General features: G+C 55.5%; 3 protein-coding genes and 1 long non-coding RNA gene across 4 annotated transcripts in view; 1 reads left to right on the top strand and 3 right to left on the bottom strand.

The window, feature by feature from the left end:
* The window catches only part of LOC148654388 (vesicular glutamate transporter 1-like), a 131,309-nt gene that overhangs the window by 2,739 nt on the left and 103,316 nt on the right, over positions 1-25,254 (bottom strand). The window lies entirely within an intron of this gene.
* On the bottom strand, positions 1,483-11,793 carry chmp2a (charged multivesicular body protein 2A). Its single transcript, XM_088646559.1, has 6 exons — positions 11,593-11,793; positions 9,928-10,095; positions 8,406-8,585; positions 3,602-3,732; positions 3,379-3,440; positions 1,483-2,572 (listed from the first exon to the last, which is right to left on the bottom strand). The coding sequence occupies exons 2-6, from the start codon at positions 10,093-10,095 to the stop codon at positions 2,451-2,453; spliced, it is 663 nt and encodes a 220-aa protein (XP_088502685.1). The 5' UTR covers positions 11,593-11,793; the 3' UTR covers positions 1,483-2,450.
* Positions 14,248-15,347, top strand: LOC148654393 (uncharacterized). Its single transcript, XR_015941380.1, has 3 exons — positions 14,248-14,322; positions 14,990-15,080; positions 15,192-15,347. It is a non-coding gene; the product is annotated as an uncharacterized LOC148654393 (long non-coding RNA).
* ube2m (ubiquitin conjugating enzyme E2 M) lies at positions 15,912-24,679 on the bottom strand. Its single transcript, XM_088646563.1, has 7 exons — positions 23,643-24,679; positions 22,839-23,497; positions 20,548-20,642; positions 18,677-18,715; positions 18,378-18,481; positions 18,213-18,276; positions 15,912-17,114 (listed from the first exon to the last, which is right to left on the bottom strand). Exons 2-7 carry the CDS (start codon positions 22,951-22,953, stop codon positions 16,974-16,976), a joined length of 558 nt encoding a protein of 185 aa, XP_088502689.1. The 5' UTR covers positions 22,954-23,497; positions 23,643-24,679; the 3' UTR covers positions 15,912-16,973.

Below are 25,254 nucleotides of genomic sequence, written 5' to 3'. Positions count from 1 at the left end.
CTGGTCCGGTCTCGTTACACCAGGAGGACAGCTGGTCCGGTGGTTCAGGTCCGGTCTCGTTACACCAGGAGGACAGCTGGTCCTGTAGTTCTGGTCCGGTCTCGTTACACCAGGAGGACAGCTGGTCCTGTAGTTCTGGTCCGGTCTCTTTACACCAGGAGGACAGCTGGTCCAGTGGTTCTGGTCCGGTCTCGTTACCACAGTAAGACAGCTGGTCCAGTGGTTCTGGTCCGGTCTCGTTACACCAGGAGGACAGCTGGTCCTGTAGTTCTGGTCCAGTCTCGTTACACCAGGAGGACAGCTGGTCCAGTGGTTCTGGTCCGGTCTCGTTACACTAGGAGGACAGCTGGTCCTGTGGTTCTGGTCCGGTCTCGTTACACCAGGAGGACAGCTGGTTCGGTGGTTCAGGTCCGGTCTCGTTACACCAGGAGGACAGCTGGTCCAGTAGTTCTGGTCCAGTCTTGTTACACCAGGAGGACAGCTGGTCCTGTGGTTCTGGTCCGGTCTCGTTACACCAGGAGGACAGCCGGTCCGGTGGTTCAGGTCTAGTCTCGTTACACCAGGAGGACAGCCGGTCTGGTGGATCAGGTCCGGTCTCGTTAGACCAGGAGGACAGCTGGACCAGTGGTTCTGGTCCGGTCTCGTTACACCAGGAGGACAGCTGGACCAGTGGTTCAGGTCCAGTCTCGTTACCACAGTAAGACAGCTGGTCCAGTGGTTCTGGTCCAGTCTCGTTACACCAGGAGGACAGCTGGACCAGTGGTTCAGGTCTAGTCTCGTTACACCAGGAGGACAGCCGGTCTGGTGGATCAGGTCCGGTCTCGTTAGACCAGGAGGACAGCTGGTCCAGTGGTTCAGGTCCAGTCTCGTTACCACAGTAAGCCAGCTGGTCCAGTGGTTCTGGTCCAGTCTCGTTACACCAGGAGGACAGCTGGTCTGGTGGATCAGGTCCGGTCTCGTTAGACCAGGAGGACAGCTGGTCCAGTTTTTATTAGGATTGGGGCTAATTTCACAAGTGATACATATAATTTGAAAAACAAATCTTAAAAATGACTAAGCAGTATAATTTAATAAGCACTGAGAGGCCACTTTGTACAAACAAGTGCTTTCGGTCTTTCTTTCTTTCTTCGGATCTTTACCAAACATTTCGCTGAGAAACTCCAGGGTATTGTCTTCCACAACACGGCTGCTTGTTCCCCACTCCTACCCCCCTTTGTGTAAAGAGGTCTCTCATTTCCATCAGTTTTTTTTTTTTGGAGAATGTCTCTGTAGAAGTGTCCCCTGTGCTTTGCAGATGTGCCCTCTAGTCCGTTTACCACCCCCCCTGACTGCAAATACATCCACTGAGCCGACTGGAACATTAAACAGCTTGTTCTTCCACTGGGACAAGACTTCCCCAGCAGCTGTTCCACCCCTATCGGGCAGAGAGCTGAGTCCCTGAGCCCTTGCCAGAATATATATATATATAAAAAACAAAACACCTTCTCTTTAATGAAAAGCCACACAATTGTTTTATTGAAACTGTCTGGGGAAAAAAAAACAAACAACTAAAAATCTCATCGAAATAAATCAAAGCCACGAACAGAAGACCAACCAAGAAACGCGTCCCGAGAGCGACGTTTTGAAATCTCACCCCGGAAAAAAACGGAGAGAGACATCTCTTCCTCTCTCTACCCTCCAGCTATCTTACACAGTATAATTACACCCCGCCACTGGTATCGTTACGAAGACCAGGCGGCTGACTGCGTCGGTGTCCGTCCCGATTCCTACAGCCACACCGCCAGTCCGTCTAAAAGCTCGCCTCGTCTAGCTGTAACTGTATAATAGAGCACTAATCATCATCGTCATAGCCATAGATCAACACCCCACCCCGCTGAATACAGAAAGCCTATAGGACAGTCGCCACCGCCCTCCCAGAACTGCACCGAGCTCTCGCCCTGTAGACCAGAACTCGCACCGGAGCCCACCCGATCAGTTCCACGCTGCCCCCTAAAGACACAGTCCGCGGGATTCTTCCTCTACACTCGAATAGGGTCGGACACCGGGAGAAATGGGCCCCTCGGTCACAGTGGTGGACGGACCCCTCAGAGACGGGAGAGAAACTGGCCGCTGGACCTGCTGAGGTCAGGGCAGGGAGTTGGTGGGGGGAGAGACACAGAGAGACACACACAGAGAGAGACACAGAGAGAGACACAGAGAGAGACACAGAGAGAGACACAGAGAGAGACACAGAGAGAGACACAGAGAGAGCAGTGTAGTGTACAGGGGGGAGGGCACAAGGAGATGTCCTACAGGGGGTCGACAGAGGTCCCCGTCTGCAGGAGACGCGAGACGGAGAGAGAGAGAAAGAGAGAGAGAGTCCATCTCTCCCGTCTCACTCCTCCCCGGTCGGTCCCCGTCTCCCTCAGACTGAATCCCTCCCCTCGATCCCTCTCGCTGCCTCCCTCAGCTCAGTCCCTCCTCAGGTTGTTCAGCCGCTCCTCCAGGTCGGCGTCGGCGTCGGCCAGGGTGGGCGTGGGCTCGGCCTTCTTCCCCCCGGCGACCGAGAGGCTGCCCCCGGTGGTGGGGAGGTCTGATAAACACGACAGGTCAGCTTCAGGGGGGTTTTACGGCACAGACGCGCAAAGCACAGCGTGGCACAGGGCAAGAAGGGGGGTGTGGTGGCTCTGTGGCCGGGAGGTTGCCGGTTCGAATCCCGCGGCCCAGCAGAGGAATCCTACTCCGTGGGGCCCCCTGAGCGAGGCCCTTCGCCCCAGCTGCTCCAGGGGGGCCGTATAAATGGCCGACCCTGCGCTCTGACCCCCAGCTTCTCTCTCCCTGTCTGTGTGTCTCCTGGAGAGCAGGCTGGGGTCTGAGAAAAGACACATTCCTCATGCAAGACACTGTAAAGGGTTAATAAAGTGATAATATTATTATTATTATTATTAATAATTCCCTCTGCTGACAAGGCCCTTGTCAGGACACTCCACTCTTAACAGGTAATAGAGAACCCCACTCTCCCCACACACCAGCCAGCGGGCGGAGGAGGAGGAGGAGGAGGAAGAGGAGGAGGCTGTGTGCCGCAGCCCGAGACCGCGTTCGGCTCTGGCGCGGGACGGCCTCGCTGCTCTGCGGCTCAGGACCCCCGCCTGTGGCTGGGAGGTTGCCGGTTCAAATCCCGCGGCCCAGCCCTACTCCGTGGGGCCCCTGAGCAAGGCCCTTCACCCCAGCTGCTCCAGGGGCGCCGTATAGATGGCCGACCCTGCGCTCTGACCCCCAGCTTCTCTCTCCCTGTCTGTGTGTCTCCTGGAGAGCAGGCTGGGGTCTGAGAGAAGACACATTCCCCAGGCGAGACATTTAACATGGCTGACAAAAAAAAGCGATAGATACGCAACTTACTCGAGAGCTCATCCGAGAGAGTGAGGCCGAGCTCGTCCAGGACTTGAGAGACGACGGCGTCACTGTGGAGGAAGACAATTCGGGGGCGTTAATGAAGACGCCGACTGAGCACGCGGCACATGACGGCGTGGACGTTGAGTAACATCACCCCCCGGGAGGGTGTAAGGGAGTAAGGAACTGGACGGAACGAGTGATTCGGAGGGGCGAGATTCGGACCCCTGACCTCTCCTCCTCGTCGTCCTCGTCGCCCATGGCGTCGTCGATAGCGTCGTTCATCATCTCCTCCTTCATGTCCATCAGCTCGCTCTGGCGCTCGAACTCCATCATGATCTTCTGGATCTGGGGCAGCTTCAGCTGCAGGAGGGGGGGAGGAGGGTCAGAGCAGGGTGGGAGCCACAGTGTGGTCCAGACACAGGACACTGTCTCACAGTACAGAGCTGTACGGGGACAGTGTGATCCAGACACAGGACAGTCTCACAGTACAGAGCCCTACGGGGACAGTGTGATCCAGACACAGGACACTGTCTCACAGTACAGAGCCGTACGGGGACAGTGTGATCCAGATACAGGACAGTCTCACAGTACAGAGCCCTACGGGGACAGTGTGATCCAGACACAGGACACTGTCTCACAGTACAGAGCCGTACGGGGACAGTGTGATCCAGACACAGGACACTGTCTCACAGTACAGAGCCCTACGGGGACAGTGTGATCCAGACACAGGACACTGTCCCACAGTACAGAGCCCTACGGGGACAGTGTGGTCCAGACACAGGACACTGTCCCACAGTACAGAGCCGTACGGGGACAGTGTGATCCAGACACAGGACAGTCTCACAGTACAGAGCCGTACGGGGACAGTGTGATCCAGACACAGGACACTGTCTCACAGTACAGAGCCCTACGGGGACAGTGTGATCCAGACACAGGACACTGTCTCGCAGTACAGAGCCGTACGGGGACAGTGTGATCCAGACACAGGACACTGTCTCGCAGTACAGAGCCGTACGGGGACAGTGTGATCCAGACACAGGACACTGTCTCGCAGTACAGAGCCGTACGGGGACAGTGTGATCCAGACACAGGACACTGTCTCGCAGTACAGAGCCGTACGGGGACAGTGTGATCCAGACACAGGACACTGTCTCGCAGTACAGAGCCGTACGGGGACAGTGTGATCCAGACACAGGACACTGTCTCACAGTACAGAGCCCTACGGGGACAGTGTGATCCAGACACAGGACACTGTCTCGCAGTACAGAGCCGTACGGGGACAGTGTGATCCAGACACAGGACACTGTCTCGCAGTACAGAGCCGTACGGGGACAGTGTGATCCAGACACAGGACACTGTCTCGCAGTACAGAGCCGTACGGGGACAGTGTGGTCCAGATACAGGACAGTCTCACAGTACAGAGCCGTACGGGGACAGTGTGGTCCAGATACAGGACAGTCTCACAGTACAGAGCCGTACGGGGACAGTGTGATCCAGACACAGGACACTGTCTCACAGTACAGAGCCGTACGGGGACAGTGTGATCCAGACACAGGACACTGTCTCACAGTACAGAGCCGTATGGGGACAGTGTGATCCAGACACAGGACACTGTCTCGCAGTACAGAGCCGTACGGGGACAGTGTGATCCAGATAAAGGACAGTCTCACAGTACAGAGCCCTACGGGGACAGTGTGATCCAGATACAGGACAGTCTCACAGTACAGAGCCGTACGGGGACAGTGTGATCCAGACACAGGACAGTCTCACAGTACAGAGCCCTACGGGGACAGTGTGATCCAGACACAGGACACTGTCTCACAGTACAGAGCCGTACGGGGACAGTGTGATCCAGACACAGGACAGTCTCACAGTACAGAGCCGTACGGGGACAGTGTGATCCAGACACAGGACACTGTCTCACAGTACAGAGCCGTACGGGAACAGTGTGATCCAGACACAGGACACTGTCTCACAGTACAGAGCCGTACGGGGACAGTGTGATCCAGACACAGGACACTGTCTCACAGTACAGAGCCGTACGGGGACAGTGTGATCCAGACACAGGACAGTCTCACAGTACAGAGCCGTACGGGGACAGTGTGATCCAGACACAGGACACTGTCTCGCAGTACAGAGCCGTACGGGGACAGTGTGGTCCAGACACAGGACAGTCTCGCAGTACAGAGCCGTACGGGGACAGTGTGGTCCAGATACAGGACAGTCTCACAGTACAGAGCCCTACGGGGACAGTGTGATCCAGACACAGGACACTGTCTCGCAGTACAGAGCCCTACGGGGACAGTGTGATCCAGATACAGGACAGTCTCACAGTACAGAGCCCTACGGGGACAGTGTGATCCAGACACAGGACACTGTCTCACAGTACAGAGCCCTACGGGGACAGTGTGATCCAGACACAGGACAGTCTCACAGTACAGAGCCGTACGGGGACAGTGTGATCCAGATACAGGACACTGTCTCGCAGTACAGAGCCGTACGGGGACAGTGTGGTCCAGACACAGGACACTGTCTCGCAGTACAGAGCCCTACAGGGACAGTGTGATCCAGACACAGGACAGTCTTACAGTACAGAGCCCTACGGGGACAGTGTGGTCCAGATACAGGACAGTCTCGCAGTACAGAACCCTACAGGGACAGTGTGATCCAGATACAGGACAGTCTCACAGTACAGAGCCGTACGGGGACAGTGTGGTCCAGACACAGGACACTGTCTCGCAGTACAGAGCTGTACGGGGACAGTGTGATCCAGACACAGGACACTGTCTCACAGTACAGAGCCGTACGGGGACAGTGTGATCCAGACACAGGACAGTCTCACAGTACAGAGCCCTACGGGGACAGTGCGATCCAGACACAGGACACTGTCTCACAGTACAGAGCCGTACGGGGACAGTGTGATCCAGATACAGGACAGTCTCACAGTACAGAGCCGTACGGGGACAGTGTGATCCAGATACAGGACAGTCTCACAGTACAGAGCCGTACGGGGACAGTGTGATCCAGACACAGGACACTGTCTCGCAGTACAGAGCCGTACGGGGACAGTGTGGTCCAGACACAGGACACTGTCTCGCAGTACAGAGCCGTACGGGGACAGTGTGGTCCAGACACAGGACACTGTCTCGCAGTACAGAGCCGTACGGGGACAGTGTGGTCCAGACACAGGACACTGTCTCACAGTACAGAGCCGTACGGGGACAGTGTGATCCAGATACAGGACACTGTCTCACAGTACAGAGCCCTATGGGGACAGTGTGATCCAGACACAGGACAGTCTCACAGTACAGAGCCGTATGGGGACAGTGTGATCCAGACACAGGACACTGTCTCACAGTACAGAGCCCTACGGGGACAGTGTGATCCAGACACAGGACACTGTCTCACAGTACAGAGCCCTACGGGGACAGTGTGATCCAGACACAGGACAGTCTCACAGTACAGAGCCGTACGGGGACAGTGCGGTCCAGATACAGGACAGTCTCACAGTACAGAGCCGTACGGGGACAGTGTGATCCAGATACAGGACACTGTCTCACAGTACAGAGCCGTACGGGGACAGTGTGATCCAGACACAGGACACTGTCTCACAGTACAGAGCCGTACGGGGACAGTGTGATCCAGACACAGGACAGTCTCACAGTACAGAGCCGTACGGGGACAGTGTGATCCAGACACAGGACACTGTCTCACAGTACAGAGCCGTACGGGGACAGTGTGATCCAGACACAGGACACTGTCTCACAGTACAGAGCCGTACGGGGACAGTGTGATCCAGACACAGGACACTCTCACAGTACAGAGCCCTACGGGGACAGTGTGATCCAGACACAGGACACTGTCTCACAGTACAGAGCCGTACGGGGACAGTGTGATCCAGACACAGGACACTCTCACAGTACAGAGCCCTACGGGGACAGTGTGATCCAGACACAGGACACTGTCTCACAGTACAGAGCCGTACAGGGACAGTGTGATCCAGATACAGGACAGTCTCACAGTACAGAGCCCTACGGGGACAGTGTGATCCAGACACAGGACAGTCTCACAGTACAGAGCCGTACGGGGACAGTGTGATCCAGATACAGGACAGTCTCACAGTACAGAGCCGTACGGGGACAGTGTGATCCAGACACAGGACACTGTCTCACAGTACAGAGCCCTACGGGGACAGTGTGATCCAGATACAGGACACTGTCTCACAGTACAGAGCCGTACGGGGACAGTGTGATCCAGATACAGGACAGTCTCACAGTACAGAGCCGTACGGGGACAGTGTGATCCAGACACAGGACAGTCTCACAGTACAGAGCCCTACGGGGACAGTGTGATCCAGACACAGGACACTGTCTCACAGTACAGAGCCGTACGGGGACAGTGTGATCCAGATACAGGACACTGTCTCACAGTACAGAGCCCTACGGGGACAGTGTGATCCAGATACAGGACAGCCTCACAGAACAGAGCCGTACGGGGACAGTGTGATCCAGACACAGGACAGTCTCACAGTACAGAGCCGTACGGGGACAGTGTGATCCAGACACAGGACACTGTCTCACAGTACAGAGCCGTACGGGGACAGTGTGATCGAGACACAGGACAGTCTCACAGTACAGAGCCATACGGGGACAGTGTGATCCAGATACAGGACACTGTCTCACAGTACAGAGCCCTACGGGGACAGTGTGATCCAGACACAGGACAGTCTCACAGTACAGAGCCATACGGGGACAGTGTGATCCAGACACAGGACACTGTCTCACAGTACAGAGCCGTACGGGGACAGTGTGATCCAGACACAGGACAGTCTCACAGTACAGAGCCATACGGGGACAGTGTGATCCAGATACAGGACAGTCTCACAGTACAGAGCCCTACGGGGACAGTGTGATCCAGACACAGGACAGTCTCACAGTACAGAGCCCTACGGGACAGTGTGATCGAGACACAGGACAGTCTTACAGTACAGAGCCGTACGGGGACAGTGTGATCCAGACACAGGACAGCCTCACCTGTCTGTTCATGGTGGCCATAGCCTTCGTGACCCCCTTCATAGCCTGGGCCATGGTGTTGTTGGACTTCAGCGTCTGGATCTTCAGGCTGACGGCCTGGATATTCGCCCTCATCATGATGAATTTCTTCACGTAGCGCCGCGTCCGGACCAGGTCCTTCGCCATGATCTTCACCGCGTCCTGGAAAACCAGCGCAGCGCCCGCCCGTCATCACGGGGAGCAGGCTCATCGGGAGACCCCCCCTTCCCGGCTACCATCCACCCCCCAGTCCATCCCAACACCTAGCACCGAAAGGCCGATAACTCCCCGAGAAAAATCACCAGTCTGCCGTCGGTAGACAGCGTGGACTGAAATGAAGCTCTATAGAGCAGAATGAGACAGAGTGTCCCCCACCGACAGGCTGGAGGAACTGAGTCTCTTCAGTCTGAAGGGAGTGTCCCCCCACCGACAGGCTGGAGGAACTGAGTCTCTTCAGTCTGAAGGGAGTGTCTCCCCACCGACAGGCTGGAGGAACTGAGTCTCTTCAGTCTAAAGGGAGTGTCCCACACCGACAGGCTGGAGGAACTGAGTCTCTTCAGTCTGAAGGGAGTGTCCCACACAGACAGGCTGGAGGAACTGAGTCTCTTCAGTCTAAAGGGAGTGTCCCCCACCCACAGGGTGGAGGAACTGAGTCTCTTCAGTCTGAAGGGAGTGTCTCCCCACCGACAGGCTGGAGGAACTGAGTCTCTTCAGTCTGAAGGGAGTGTCCCACACAGACAGGCTGGAGGAACTGAGTCTCTTCAGTCTAAAGGGAGTGTCCCCCACCCACAGGCTGGAGGAACTGAGTCTCTTCAGTCTGAAGGGAGTGTCCCCCACCGACAGGCTATAGGAACTGAGTCTCTTCAGTCTGAAGGGAGTGTCCCCCCACCGACAGGCTGGAGGAACTGAGTCTCTTCAGTCTAAAGGGAGTGTCCCCCACCGACAGGCTGGAGGAACTGAGTCTCTTCAGTCTAAAGGGAGTGTCCCCCACCGACAGGCTATAGGAACTGAGTCTCTTCAGCCTGAAGGGAGTGTCCCCCCACCGACAGGCTGGAGGAACTGAGTCTCTTCAGTCCGAAGGGAGTGTCCCCCCACCGACAGGCTGGAGGAACTGAGTCTCTTCAGTCTAAAGGGAGTGTCCCCCACCCACAGGCTGGAGGAACTGAGTCTCTTCAGTCTGAAGGGAGTGTCCCCCCACCGACAGGGTGGAGGAACTGAGTCTCTTCAGTCTGAAGGGAGTGTCCCCCCACCGACAGGCTGGAGGAACTGAGTCTCTTCAGTCTAAAGGGAGTGTCCCCCACCGACAGGCTGGAGGAACTGAGTCTCTTCAGTCTAAAGGGAGTGTCCCCCACCGACAGGCTGGAGGAACTGAGTCTCTTCAGTCTAAAGGGAGTGTCCCCCACCGACAGGCTGGAGGAACTGAGTCTCTTCAGCCTGAAGGGAGTGTCCCACACTGTGTCTTGACATGACCCGCCACCAACCCCTCAATCAACGTCCTCTCTACCATCTGGCCCTGCTTGGCCATCTTCTTGATGTCCGCGATGATCTTCTTCTCCTGCTGCTCCAGCCTCTGCCGCTCACGGTCCAGATCCCTCATGGCCCGGTTCAGAGCCCGCTGGTTCTGCCGGAGCATCTCCTCCGGAGTCTTCCTCTTCCCAAACAGGAAATCCATCTGAGAAAGAGAGAGAGGGGTTCATACAGACACACTGACTGGACACTCCAGTACATTAACACTGCACTGAGAGAGAGAGGGGTTAATACAGACACACTGACTGGACACTCCAGTACATTAACACTGCACTGAGAGAGAGAGGGGGGTTCATACAGACACACTGACTGACTGGACACTCCAGTACATTAACACTGCACTGAGAGAGAGAGGGGTTAATACAGACACACTGACTGGACACTCCAGTACATTAACACTGCACTGAGAGAGAGAGGGGTTAATACACACACTGACTGGACACTCCAGTACATTAACACTGCACTGAGAGAGAGAGGGGTTAATACAGACACACTGACTGGACACTCCAGTACATTAACACTGCACTGAGAGAGAGAGGGGTTAATACACACACTGACTGGACACTCCAGTACATTAACACTGCACTGAGAGAGAGGGGGGTTCATACAGACACACTGACTGGACACTCCAGTACATTAACACTGCACTGAGAGAGAGAGGGGTTAATACAGACAGACTGACTGGACACTCCAGTACATTAACACTGCACTGAGAGAGAGAGGGGTTAATACAGACACACTGACTGGACACTCCAGTACATTAACACTGCACTGAGAGAGAGAGAGGGGTTCATACAGACACACTGACTGGACACTCCAGTACATGAACACTGCACTGAGAGAGAGAGGGGTTAATACAGACACACTGACTGGACACTCCAGTACATTATTTCAATGTAAGAAATACTGAAAACGAACTGAACTATATACATGTCATATATTGGGAAAAGCCGTGAATACTCCATCAACAACCACTACCTGGCTCGACAAGAACAGAAGCTCTTCCGCCCGCATCTTTACACCCTAGATAACTCATTTCTCTGCACTACCTACCACCCCTAATGGAACTACAGTACATTTTTTTGTTTGTTTGCTACATATTATCGTGCTGTGTTAAAACCTTGGGAGTGGTTTAAACTGTTCCGATCGTTACCTCCTTTAAAGCAGTCGATCAGATAAACTCCCAAGAACAGTTCAAGTACCACGAGACTCACGCAGGGAAGGGGGGAGGGCGATTAGGGATGGGCGATTACGTCACGTTCGCCGTCTAACGTCACAGGGGAAACCTCGATCAGGAGGATATCGGGTGTCCGTGACAACCGTCTTTCGTTCAAAAATGACCTTCCATAGCGATCGACAGCAGTGTGTGGTAATGGTGGCTTTCAGTAACAACGCCAGCTCGATGAGAAATCGTCACGTCGGCCACATTTAACACTGACCGCATCGGCTGAGTGTTTTCGCCTTAGAACCACTCGTTTCAAACGGCGGCAGAAACAGTCATCGCGTCCGGGGTGACAAACACTGCTAAGCCTGCCGCTCAGATCGTAACACTGCTGTCTGTAGAGCCAGCAGGCTCGGCGCGGCGGAAAAATAATGTCGTTATTGTGGCCTACCGGACCGGAGCCTCGCCTGCCCCTCTCACCGTCTCTCTCTCTCCTCGGTCCGGCTGTCTCTCGGCGATCGGGGTCGGTTTCTACCCCGGGGTTACCTGTCCCCACCCTGAAGCTCCTGGTTATTTATCCGCTTTCTCTAACCCCGCCGTCTCGTCCTCAGCTCTTGCGACTCCCGTCTTGTTTATTATTGTCGCTTCCTGGTCGCCGCGCTTCCTGTTTCCGCCCCCACTGCGCCGACGTCACTGCCGCCTGGCCACGCCCCCCCGCCTGCCGACGTCCGCGTATTTAAAGGCAGCGTGTTAGCGCGCAGCCTGGGAAAAATCACGTTTATTTACGATGAATCTGTCAGTAAGTCTGGGTTGAGACCGGGTGGTTGAGAGCGCAGCTTGACGCTCCGTTATTTTGGGCCTTGCGAGATGCAAGACGGCAAAACAACGTTTATTTACCAATCCCTCTGTTAGTAATCCTGGGTGGAGATCGCCTCACCGCACGAGGAGGTCTGACGCTACCCCCTCAGAAGGTGCAAACGCGGTCTTCAACACCCTTAAAAACCCGAAGACAAAAAAAACAACCGATGCATGCAAAACTGTGAGCTGCTGGCGTCGTGATATAGAAAGACCTCTGGCACTGACCCGCTTGGTGTTTTCTTCGCTCGTCTGAGTCTGTTCTATACCCTTTTCTCCTTTTGTATTATGTGACGTGAAATAAAAGTAGTTGTTTGGTTTTTTTTTAAAGAAAGAGAGAAGGCAGGGCGGTTGGACAGGATCTCCAGCTGATCAGGTGCCGACACCTGTAAACACAGCACGGAACACAAGGCATTTCGCGGCTCCGCGGGTTTCGTGTTGGCATCGGCACAAAAGACGCACCTCGGTCGCTGAAGCCGGTATTCTGCTGCCACCTCAGACACGGGACGCGGGTGGAAACTCCTCCCCCGCGCGCTCAGCAGGTGTGAAGAGCTATCGGCTTTGATCACTGATCACGGGGGGGGGGTTGAGTCGATACGCCTTTGATCGATGCGGCGAGTCAATGTAAGGACAGGAAACTCCGGAAAGATTCAGTTTTTATTGCTTGATGTAGAAGCCCTATTAAGTCTTGAGGTATAGTGCTGAGACAGTTTGTCGCTCTTTCGTCTCTGAACTGGCTCCATCCCTCTGCTCTCCTCCCCACTGAGAGCTGGTGTGTGTGAGAGGACCGGAGCATCATTCAGGTGGGGCTGCACACTGGTGGGGGTAGTGGGATTCCCCCTGACCTGGGAAGAGCTCCGAGTGGAGGGTCCAGAAAAGCTCTCTACAAGTGTGAGGGATTATTATTATTATACAGTAATAGACTCTCTTACTGTGGTATAATAAAGTACAGTGTTGTACTGGAGTACCAGTCCTGGCCTCCTAATAATCCCCATCTATTAACTGGCTTCATCACTCTGCACACTGGTGGGGGGTAGTGGGATTCCCCATGACCTGGAAAGAGCTCCGAGTGGAGTGTCCAGAAAAGTGCTATATAAGGAATTACAAATTCCTCTCCGCTAAGAAATGCACAGAACTCCTACTGGTTCCTGGGCTCTTTCAACGGGAGCCGGAGAGATGCTCACACGCACAGGGGGTGGTTTCCAATAAATGCCTGCAGCACTGCATATACTGGAACCTGTGTAACAGTCAGCCAAGAGCATTTAAAACTGAGAACAGGGGGGCTCTACTGTACACAGAGGGTGGTGGGGGAGTGGAACAAGCTGCTCAGCTCTGTTGTTGGAACCGACACCCTGGCTTCTCTCCAGACACAGCTGGGCGAGCTCCTCCAGTCAGGACAGGAGGCTCTTCTGTACACAGAGGGCGGTGGGGGTGGGGAACAAGCTGCTCAGTCAGGTTGTTGAAGCCGATACCCTGGCTTCTCTCCAGCCACAGCTGGGTGAGCTCCTCCAGTCAGGACAGGAGGCTCTTCTGTACACAGAGGGGGGTGGGGGTGGGGAACAAGCTGCCCAGCCCTGTGGTCAAAGCCGATACCCCGGCTTCTCTCCAGACACAGCTGGGTGAGCTCCTGAGATTAACTACCGACCACCAAACCAGCTGATCTCTGGTTTATAATTTACAGTGATTGTTAGAACGTAAGCAGACACAGACAGGTCAAAGACATACCTAGACACCAATACACCAGGTATAAAGACTGCATACATACAAGTTGCATAATCTTTAAACACAACTACTTAAAAAAACACTTTATTTTTTTATTTATCCAGCTTTTCAGTACAGAGTTGACTGTTTAATTAATTTCACTATTATTTATATTTTCATTAATATCATAATCAGTGTTTGTTGCCCATGAACAGCTGGGATTTAATATACAGGATATAACTGTAACTTTGTGCCCCTTCTTCACAATCAGCCCCACCCCCCAGCGGTACACTACTACTACCCAGGATGCCCTAATCCAGCCCTGCGTCCGTTTCTGTCTTCAAATAGTGTACTGGTGTGTGTTAGCAATCTGCATCACCACGTTTACTGTCCTGTCCAGTGTGTATCCACGACAGTCCAGTCAGGGTGTAAGTCAGGGTGCATCCACAACCCTCCAGTCAAGGTGCAAGTCAGGGTGTAATTCAGGGTGTACCCACGACAGTGCAGTCGGGGTGTAATTCGGGGTGTACCCACGACAGTGCAGCCGGGGTGTAATTCGGGGTGTACTCACGACAGTGCAGTCGGGGTGTAATTCGGGGTGTACTCACGACAGTGCAGTCGGGGTGTAAGTCAGGGTGTACCCACGACAGTGCAGTCGGGGTGTAAGTCAGGGTGTACCCACGCCTCTCCAGTCGGGGTGTAAATGAAGGTGTACCCACGACAGTGCAGTCGGGGTGTAATTCAGGGTGTACTCACGACAGTGCAGTCGGGGTGTAATTGAAGGTGTACCCACGACAGTGCAGCCGGGGTGTAATTCGGGGTGTACCCACGACAGTGCAGTCGGGGTGTAATTCGGGGTGTACCCACGCCTCTCCAGTCAGGGTGTAAATGAAGGTGTACCCACGACAGTGCAGTCGGGGTGTAATTCAGGGTGTACTCACGACAGTGCAGTCGGGGTGTAATTGAAGGTGTACCCACGACAGTGCAGCCGGGGTGTAATTCGGGGTGTACCCACGACAGTGCAGCCGGGGTGTAATTCGGGGTGTACCCACGCCTCTCCAGTCAGGGTGTAAATGAAGGTGTACCCACGACAGTGCAGTCGGGGTGTAATTCAGGGTGTACTCACGACAGTGCAGTCGGGGTGTAATTGAAGGTGTACCCACGACAGTGCAGCCGGGGTGTAATTGAAGGTGTACCCACGACAGTGCAGCCGGGGTGTAATTCGGGGTGTACCCACGACAGTGCAGTCGGGGTGTAATTCGGGGTGTACCCACGCCTCTCCAGTCAGGGTGTAAATGAAGGTGTACCCACGACAGTGCAGTCGGGGTGTAATTCAGGGTGTACTCACGACAGTGCAGTCAGGGTGTAATTGAAGGTGTACCCACGACAGTGCAGTCGGGGTGTAATTCGGGGTGTACCCACGACAGTGCAGCCGGGGTGTAATTGAAGGTGTACCCACGACAGTGCAGCCGGGGTGTAATTCGGGGTGTACCCACGACAGTGCAGTCGGGGTGTAATTGAAGGTGTATCCACGACAGTGCAGTCGGGGTGTAATTCGGGGTGGACTCACGACAGTGCAGTCGGGGTGTAATTGAAGGTGTACCCACGACAGTGCAGTCGGGGTGTAATTCGGGGTGTACCCACGACAGTGCAGTCGGGGTGTAATTCGGGGTGTATCCACGACCCTCCAGTCAGGGTGTAAATGAAGGTGTACCCACGACCCTCCAGTCAGGGTGTAAATGAAGGTGTACCCACGCCTCTCCAGTCAGGGTGTAAATGAAGGTGTACCCACGACAGTGCAGTCAGGGTGTAATTCGGGGTGTACCCACGACAGTGCAGTCAGGGTGTAATTCGGGGTGTACTCACGACAGTGCAGTCGGGGTGTAAATGAAGGAGTACCCACGACAGTGCAGTCGGGGTGTAAATGAAGGTGTACCCACGACAGTGCAGTCGGGGTGTAAATGAAGGTGTACCCACGACAGTGCAGTCGGGGTGTAATTCGGGGTGTACTCACGACAGTGCAGTCGGGGTGTAATTGAAGGTGTACCCACGACAGTGCAGTCGGGGTGTAAATGAAGGTGTACCCACGACAGTGCAGTCGGGGTGTAAATGAAGGTGTACCCACGACAGTGCAGTCGGGGTGTAAATGAAGGTGTACCCACGACAGTGCAGTCGGGGTGTAAGTCAGGGTGTACCCACGACAGTGTAGTCGGGGTGTAAATGAAGGTGTACCCACGACAGTGCAGTCGGGGTGTAAATGAAGGTGTACCCACGACAGTGCAGTCGGGGTGTAATTGAAGGTGTACCCACGACAGTGCAGTCGGGGTGTAATTGAAGGTGTACCCACGACAGTGCAGTCGGGGTGTAATTCGGGGTGTACCCACGACAGTGCAGTCGGGGTGTAATTCGGGGTGTATCCACGACAGTGCAGTCGGGGTGTAATTCGGGGTGTATCCACGACAGTGCAGTCGGGGTGTAATACGGGGTGTACCCACGACAGTGCAGTCGGGGTGTAATTCGGGGTGGACTCACGACAGTGCAGTCGGGGTGTAATTCGGGGTGGACTCACGACAGTGCAGTCGGGGTGTAATTCGGGGTGTACCCACGCCTCTCCAGTCAGGGTGTAAATGAAGGAGTACCCACGACAGTGCAGTCAGGGTGTAAATGAAGGTGTACCCACGACAGTGCAGTCAGGGTGTAAATGAAGGTGTACCCACCACAGTGCAGTCAGGGTGTAATTCGGGGTGTATCCACATCAGTGCAGTCGGGGTGTAATTCGGGGTGTATCCACGACAGTGCAGTCGGGGTGTAATTCGGGGTGTATCCACGACAGTGCAGCCGGGGTGTATCCACATCAGTGCAGTGGGGTGTAATTGAAGGTGTATCCACAACAGTGCAGTGGGGTGTAAGTCAGGGTGTATCCACAACAGTGCAGTGGGGTGTAATTGAAGGTGTACCCACGACAGTGCAGTCGGGGTGTAAATGAGGGTGTATCCACGAATTACTAAGTGCAGTCGGGGTGTAAGTCAGGGTGTATCCACGACAGTACAGTCGGGGTGTAAGTCAGGGTGTATCCACGACAGTGCAGCCGGGGTGTAAGTCAGGGTGTACCCACGACCCTCCAGTCGGGGTGTAAATCAGGGTGTATCCTTGACCGTCCAGTCAGCGTACGCCAGTGTATCCACGACAGTCCAGTCAGCGTGTACATCAGGGTGTATCCACGACAGTCCAGTCAGGGTCCGTCAGTGTCTCCATGACAGTCCAGTCAGCCTGTACGAACAGCGGTCCGGTCGGGAGTCTCGGCGTTACTTGAGGCAGCGCTCAAAGTAAGTGGCCCCCACGTAGCCCCCCCGCAGGGACCTCTGGACGTTCTGCTCGAACAGCCGGCGATTCGTCTGCAGGACCTCCGCTGCCTCCTTGTTGAGGGGGTCCTCTGGATTGGGCTCCTACACAATCGAAACGGAGTCCGTTTAAACACACGCAAACCCCCCACGGGGGCAGGCTGCTGCAGGGACGGCCTCCACACCGACTATACTACTGTCAACACAGTGTACTGAACACTATTCAGTGAAGAGAGTACTACCCCTCTCTACTGAGGGGGCCCTATAGAGGCACTATTCACCACCTCTCTTTACTGAGGGGGCCCTATAGAGACACTATTCACCACCTCTCTTTACTGAGGGGGCCCTATAGAGACACTATTCACCACCTCTCTCTACTGAGGGGGCCCTATAGAGACACTATTCACCACCCCTCTCTACTGAGGGGGCCCTATAGAGACACTATTCACCACCCCTCTCTACTGAGGGGGCCCTATAGAGACACTATTCACCACCCCTCTCTACTGAGGGGGCCCTATAGAGACACTATTCACCACCTCTCTCTACTGAGGGGGCCCTATAGAGACACTATTCACCACCTCTCTCTACTGAGGGGGGCCTACAGACACTATTCACCACCTCTCTTTACTGAGGGGGCCCTATAGAGACACTATTCACCACCTCTCTCTACTGAGGGGGCCCTATAGAGACACTATTCACCACCTCTCTTTACTGAGGGGGCCCTACAGACACTATTCACCACCTCTCTTTACTGAGGGGGCCCTATAGAGACACTATTCACCACCTCTCTTTACTGAGGGGGCCCTATAGAGACACTATTCACCACCTCTCTTTACTGAGGGGGCCCTATAGAGACACTATTCACCACCTCTCTTTACTGAGGGGGCCCTACAGACACTATTCACCACCTCTCTTTACTGAGGGGGCCCTATAGAGACACTATTCACCACCTCTCTTTACTGAGGGGGCCCTATAGAGACACTATTCACGACCCCTCTTTACTGAGGGGGCCCTATAGAGACACTATTCACCACCCCTCTCTACTGAGGGGGCCCTATAGAGACACTATTAACCACCTCTCTTTACTGAGGGGGCCCTATAGAGACGGTTTCAGCTGGGATCCATGAGGCACCGAGGGGCTCAGGTGAAAGCAAGCACCCCCAGGCCTGGAGCGGCGAAGAGCAGGAGCACCTCTCTACTCACCAGAAACAGATACTGTAATCCGTAGATAATGGAGTTTATTGTCAACACTGGCTTCCAGTCCTCCCTGAGAAAGAGAGAGAGAGATGAGTGTCAACGTGGCGGGGGGGGGGGACCCCAAATGGAGCGCGACCGCACCCCGCCCTGAGTGTTCGCCGGCCCCCCTACCTCAGGATGTTCAGACAGACGTTGCCCTCCAGGTCGATGTTGGGGTGGTACACCATCGTTTCACACTTCACTTTCGGGGGGTCGTGGGGGTATCCCTGTCCCACCTGCCCGGGTCAGAGGTTAAATTGGAGAGTGACTCTCAAATTCTCAGCCAGACCGGGACAACCCCCCCCCCCAGAGATAGAGAGAACCGCACACAGATGAGACGATCGCAGAAGAGCAGAAACGCCACAGAGGAAGGGGACAGAGTGGGACGAGCAGGCAGACCCAAACACATTAAAACCAGCCGAGAGTCTCACCTTGAAGCTGAAGACAAACCTGCCGCCTTTGTAGAAACCCTGAAAGGAGAAGGACAGGTCAGAGGTCAGAGGTCAGATCCAGAGAGCGGGCGCGTCTGCGGGATTCAGGCACGGGCCGAGCCGGAACCGGCATCGCCCGGCTCTGCACCGCAGCCACGCCGGCCCCTCTCCACACACACACGCACACGCGCACACACACACACACTCTCTCGCTTAAAAACAAACGCTCCGTGCCCGCGAGGAGAGAAAGAGACGGTCCTTTCCCCTCTCCCCCCCCCCCCCTAAAAGATGCAGTTAAATGTGATCACCGCCCAGCGACAATGTTGGTCGCGTCTTGGGCCGATCTTACCCCCTTTCCCTTCTGTGCAACTCTGCCTCACAGGGATGTGACAGGATAACGACGGTTTACTGCACAGCCAGGGCGAAACCGCCCGCCAATTAGGTCTACTTCCAAATAACACATACAAGCACTCCGAAGGATTTGGTGAGCAATATTGTACACCGTTTGTTTGCAAAACAGGCCACACGGAGGCACCAGTGTATATCTGTTTTGTAAAAGTCCCCAGTAATTGCTCGAGGTTACTGTGACTTGTGGCAGGCAAGAAAGGGGGGCAAACGCGAGGCATCCTGCCCCGTCGGGTAGTTCATGGCATTTCGACCGGAGGATCTCGGCCAGCTGTTTCTTTACGCAGAGGGCGGCGGGGGGGTGCAACAGTGGCCGAACAAGCTGGTTGAAACCGATGTCCTGCTTTCTTTCAAGACACAGCTGGAGGAGATCCTCCAGTCAGGACAGTAGCCAGTTCTTTACAAAAGAAGCGGGAGGGAGGGTGGAACAAGCTGAACAAACCGCCCGATAAGACCCTTGAATTGATTGGCTATTAACTACCAGCGAAACCAGATGGGCTGAACGGTCCCTCTAATTTACTTTACACATAGGGTGGTGGGGGTGGGGAACAAGCTGCCCAGCCCTGTGGTTGAAGCCGACACCCTGGCTTCTCTCCAGACACAGCTGGGTGAGCTCCTCCAGTCGGGACAGGAGGCTCTTCTGTACACAGAGGGGGGTGGGGGTGGGGAACAAGCTGCCCAGCCCTGTGGTTGAGGCCGATACCCTGGCTTCTCTCCAGACACAGCTGGGTGAGCTCCTCCAGTCAGGACAGGAGGCTCTGCTGTACACAGAGGGGGGTGGGGGTGGGGAACAAGCTGCCCAGCCCTGTGGTTGAAGCCGACACCCTGGCTTCTCTCCAGACACAGCTGGGTGAGCTCCTCCAGTCGGGACAGGAGGGGCTTCTGTACACAGAGGGGGGTGGGGGTGGGGAACAAGCTGCCCAGCCCTGTGGTTGAAGCCGATACCCTGGCTTCTCTCCAGACACAGCTGGGTGAGCTCCTCCAGTCAGGACGGGGGGGCTTCTTTACATTAAGGGTGGTGGGAGTGGGGAACAAGCTGCCCAGCCCTGTTGCTGAAGCCTGGCTTCACTCTCAACACAGCTGGGCGAGACCCTCCGGTCTTTACAGGAGGCAGCCGCTTACACAGAGGGGGGCGGGGGTGGGGAACAAGCCGCCCAGCCGCGTCGCCGAAGCCGATACCCTGGCTCCTCTCGTTCGCAGCCGGATGAGACCCGGGGACCGATTAACTACCGGCGACCCGGACGGGACTATCAGGCCGGAGCGCCGCCTCGCGCCCGCGACCCGTCTTTACCGCCACGGCGTCGAAGGGGATGACGCAGCGAGGCAGACGGGGCGCGTTCAAAACCAAAAAAAAAATCACGGGGCGGAGGAGGGGCAGCGGCGGAGCACGACAAACCCAAACCCCCCCACCCAGCGGACAGGCCCGGGACAGCCGGGGAAGGAGGCCGACGGGCCGGCTCCCTCACCTCGTCGGGCGAGATGACGAGCTTGAAGTTCAGCAGGTCGTCCTGGTCCGGGAAGACGATCTCGCACGTCTTCGGGAGGTTGAGCTCATTGATATCTGTGGGAAGACAGTGGGGGGGTTATCCTGCGGACGTGCCGGTGAGCGGGGTGGAACGCGTCGGAATAAGAAGGCCGCCGAAACCGCGTCGATGAGGGCAGGGGGACCCTCCCCCGCCCCCCACACCCCTGCCACCAGGCTTGTCAATTCAACGAATCCTTAATTGAACCAATTAACGGGGCAGTTCGATCAGAACCTCTGGTGGGCTTTTCTTCTCCTTCGAGAAGCCACCTTTAAGAGGCGCTATATATATATAGATAAAATGAAGTTTTGCTACCACTGCTACGACTTAAAGGCTTCAAGGCTGGAGATGAAGTTACTATGAAGTGACTATGGCCCACGATGAAGTTAGCTGGTGTGTGGGGAGCGTTCTGGCGCACTATGGCTGCCGTCGCATCATCCAGGTGGGGCTGCACACTGGTGGGGGTGGAGGAGATCCCCATTACCTGTAAAGCGCTTTGAGTGGAGTGTCCAGAAAAGCGCTATATAAGTGTAAGCAATTATTATTATTATTATTATTATTACTAATGAAGCATGACAGCCGAAAGGCCACCCTAACACCTCCAGGACCTGAAGGTAACAGAAGAGTTCGCATTACACCCATCAAGAGCTCAGGTGGAGGGGGAGCCAGCGGGTACTGGGGTCCCCCAAGACCGGGACTGGGAACCACTGGGCTACAAGAGCCCCATCTTCGGGGGTTCTGAGCAAAGTGGACCCGCGAGGTCGGGATGGGATTCGAAAACCTTCCCAACGCCCAAGGGTCACTCCCGAACCGGAACCCCGGGGACGAGACCCCGAGATCGACTAAGGGGACCCCCCCCCCCGCCCCGGCCGCCCCAATATCCAACCCGAGGAGGCTCCAGTGGGAACGCTGGGGTCCTCAATCCGAAATGAACCCCCATCCCCCTGCTATCGCTCCACAGCGCCCCAATGCGAAACACTTTCCAGTTCGTCAGCGAGAACAGACCGTCCCTGGAGCCCGGCCTGCTCTCTTTGCGTGTACCCCCCGGGCACTGGAGGGACTGTAACCCTAACCCCCCCAAAACTGTGCTCCTACGGGCCCCACGCAGACACCGGACGGGTTGTCACCAGCGCAGGGCGGGAGTGACACCAGGGCAGACAGCAGCCCTGCGGGACAGGGGACAAAGTCAATCAGAATCAAGTCCTGACACTCATTCAGCCCCTGTCTGGACCCTCCACTCCGAGCTCTTCCCAGGTCAGGGGGAATCCCACTACCCCCACCAGTGTGCAGCCCCACCTGGATGATGCTCCAGTCCTCTCCCACACACCAGCTCTCAGTGGGGAGGAGAGCAGAGGGATGGAGCCAGTTCAGAGAGGGGGGTTATTAGGAGGCCATGAGGGGTAAAGGCCAGGGGGGACATTTGGCCAGGACACTGGGGTAACACCCCTACTCTTGTCGAGAGACACCCTGGGATTGTTAATGACCCCAGAGAGTCAGGACCTCGGTTTGACGTCTCATCTGAAGGACGGCGCCTGTTTACAGTCTAGTGTCCCCGTCACTATACTGGGGCATGAGGACCCACACAGACCGCAGGGTGAGCGCCAGTACTCTCACCACACCACCGACCAGCAGGGACAGGGAGAACAGAGTGACGAAGCCAGTTCACACCAACCCCCCTATTTTGGGGTCAGTTATTCTGTAACCCACCCCCATCCCGTGTGGCAGATGACCCTTTCTCTCTCTCCAGCGTATACAAACCTCAGCAGCACCTGTTCCCACACAGCTACACAGTCCCCACGCAAAACAACAAAACCAGGAGAAGCCAACCTCATCCCGCACAACACAAGAAGCAAGGACGCTAAAAAAAGACACGCGGGGTGAGGGTCAGGGCTGCTTGGCTTTTAAAAAAGTTTTTTGTGTGTGTGTGTGCAGACTAGTCGGTCTAAACGCATGAAACCCCCCGGCTGGGTGACGCAGCGAGAGAGAGAGAGAGAGAGAAGCCGGCGGGACTCCGCGCCTGTGCGCGGCCGCCACTGGAGGACCCCGGACCCGGCCTGGCTCCCCTACTCGAGACCGGGGCTTCGCGCTCTCGGGGAACGGAGTCGCCCCAGCCAGGCCGCGGGGAGCAGGGGGGCCTCGCCTCGCCTCCCCTCAAAACAAGCGGAGTTTCCCCCAGTTCCCCCCACCACCACCACCCGAGCCCACCCGTCTCTCCCCCCACGTTGGGTGCGCACCTTTCTGGATGCGCAGCTGGGCCGCGCTGGCCTTCTTGCCCCCGGCTCCGGCCCGGTTGCCCCCGGCCGACTCCTCGTCCTTCTTCTGCTGCTTCAGCGAGAACAACTTGATCATCTTGCCCGCGGAGGAGGAGGAGGAGCCCTGTGTCGCTCCTGCTCTTGCGGCTGCCGGCGGTTCTGGTTCCGGGGGGGGGGAGAGGAAGAGGAGGAGGAGGAGGAGGAAGGGAAGGCGGTGGTAGTCTTGGGTCGCCTGCGATCAAATTCTTTCACTTAGCTTCGTCTCGGGTTATGGGGGCGGAGGGGGGTCAGGAGGGGCTTAGCAGAAAGCAGGACCCTTCTCTCCCTCCTCGTCTCTCCTTCCGTGAGCCGCCTGGAAAATTGCGGGGTGCCGGGGACACAGCGCACCCCCAGAAGAAACCCCCCCCAACAGAGGCAGGAGGGATCTCAGGCGGCGGGCACTGAACTGCACGCTCGCCCTCTCCTCGCTGGTTTATTATTATTATTATTTTTTTTTTAATTTCGTTGGCGGGTGTCGGGCTGTCCCTCTCGGGGGGCAGGGCTCGGATCCGAGGCCTGGCCGGGCCTGTGTGCGCTGGGCTGGGCCGGGCCGGGCTCCGGCAGCCGGTGTCGGCGAAGGCCGTCAGGAAGAAGACGCCGTACTTGATGGGCGAGGGGGAGAGAAACAGAGAGAGAGAGAGAGAGGTTGCTGTGGGGTGCCACGCAAAAACAGCAGATAGAGGGTTATGAAAACGAATGAATTGGCTTTTATTTACCCCCACCCACCCTCTCCCTGCGCCAACAAACCTTTTTATCTCCTTTCTGCGGCTCCGCTGCGCCGTCTTGAGTCTCCGGACTCGGATCTGCCCCCCAACGTCTTCTTAGCTTTTTTTTTTTAAAAAAAAAATTTGTTTGCAATCGAAACCCCCCGAAACTGGGCAGTTTTAAATCATTTATCTCTATCTATCTATCCGCCGGGGGGTGGGGAGGGCAGTCCTTCCTCAATCGCCGGCTCGTTATCCAGACTCCACGGGTGAAGGGTGAGGGGGAGACACACACAGTCGGGCGTGCTGTCGCGTCTTCTCTCCTCCGCGCTGGTAGTAATTATTATGATGTTGATGATGATGATGATTTTTATTATTATTGTGTTGCTGGCGCCCCAAGAGCAGAGATCAGGGTAGGAGGGGAGAGGGGAGGAGAGGGAAACCGCATCCCCGCTAGCTCTGACTCCGTCCCATCTTCGTCCCGCAAAGCCAGGGGCGACGGCAGCAGGACACCCGCGGCTGTGAAATCTGCAGGCGCCGCGGTTATTTTTATTTAAACGTGCTGGTGGTGGTGGTGGAGGGGGAGGAAAAAAAAACCGTTTTGTTTTTTTTTTGGTCGACCCGGGCGGGCGGACGCGAGTGAAGTCTCCCCCTTCCTATCCGCTGCCCAAAAAAAAAACCCCGCCGCGGTTTTAACGGCAAGAAAGGCGATTTTTGTTCAACTATATTTAATTAAAACATTTTTTTTTTTACAAAACTACAGGCTGACGGTTTGGTAGCAGCAGCGGTTACCCCACCAAAAAAAAAAACAACGCAGACCCGAGCAAGCCGGCTGTAGGTTCAAGATCCCCCCCGTTTCGACCCGCCGTGTTCGCCTCCGAGACGGACACGGGGACGGATATCGTCTTCTCCTCCTTCTGCTAGCCTGACGAAGAATAATACTCAAACGTCTGTATTCTTCCCCCTTCCCCTGTTTTTTTTTTTTGTTTTTTTTTCCACCGCAAGACACGATCGGCCGGATTCAAAACAGAGCGAACTAGGCCCCCTTTTCCGCGCAGTGCAGCCTGGGACACGGCGCGCGCCGCCTCGGCGTCTGACGTCACGGGGCGGCCTGCGTCACCCGCCGTCCGGCGCCGCACTGCGCAGGTCCCGACTGAAAAAACTCTTCCGAGGGCTCTCTCCTCTATTTCCTCCCGATCAACGCGGTGATATACATCATTCGGCAGGGCGCCGCGGCTAGAAAGGAAATAATTGAAATATGCACACAAGTAAATTAACAATAATAATAATTGCTTCCACGTATACAGCTTACACTCCACTCAAAGCGCTTTACAGGTAATAGGGAATCCCACTACCGCCACCAGTGTGAAGTATCCACCTATGTAGTTCATATTTTCCTGTAGCCAGTCGCTGGTACCAACATATTTCTGTAGTTATGGGTGTTGGTACCAAGTTTTGTGTTTTCCCATAGGACACAGAAATAATACAAGTCCTTATCTTCATTTAAAAATGTACTGGACTGACTTTACTGTGAGCTGGATTGGTTATGAACCGGGATTATAATCAGACTCCACTGACACTGACAGAGCAGTCTGAGACTCTCCAGGCTGGACTGGACTGACTGGACTGGGAGCTGGATTAGTTATGAACTGGGA

This window comes from Lepisosteus platostomus, chromosome 9 (genome assembly GCF_059453375.1).
Source record: "Lepisosteus platostomus isolate fLepPlt1 chromosome 9, fLepPlt1.hap1, whole genome shotgun sequence".
Classification (NCBI taxonomy): domain Eukaryota; kingdom Metazoa; phylum Chordata; class Actinopteri; order Semionotiformes; family Lepisosteidae; genus Lepisosteus; species Lepisosteus platostomus.
Note: the sequence above shows the minus strand (reverse complement) of the source record. Positions and strands in the feature narration are given on the sequence as shown.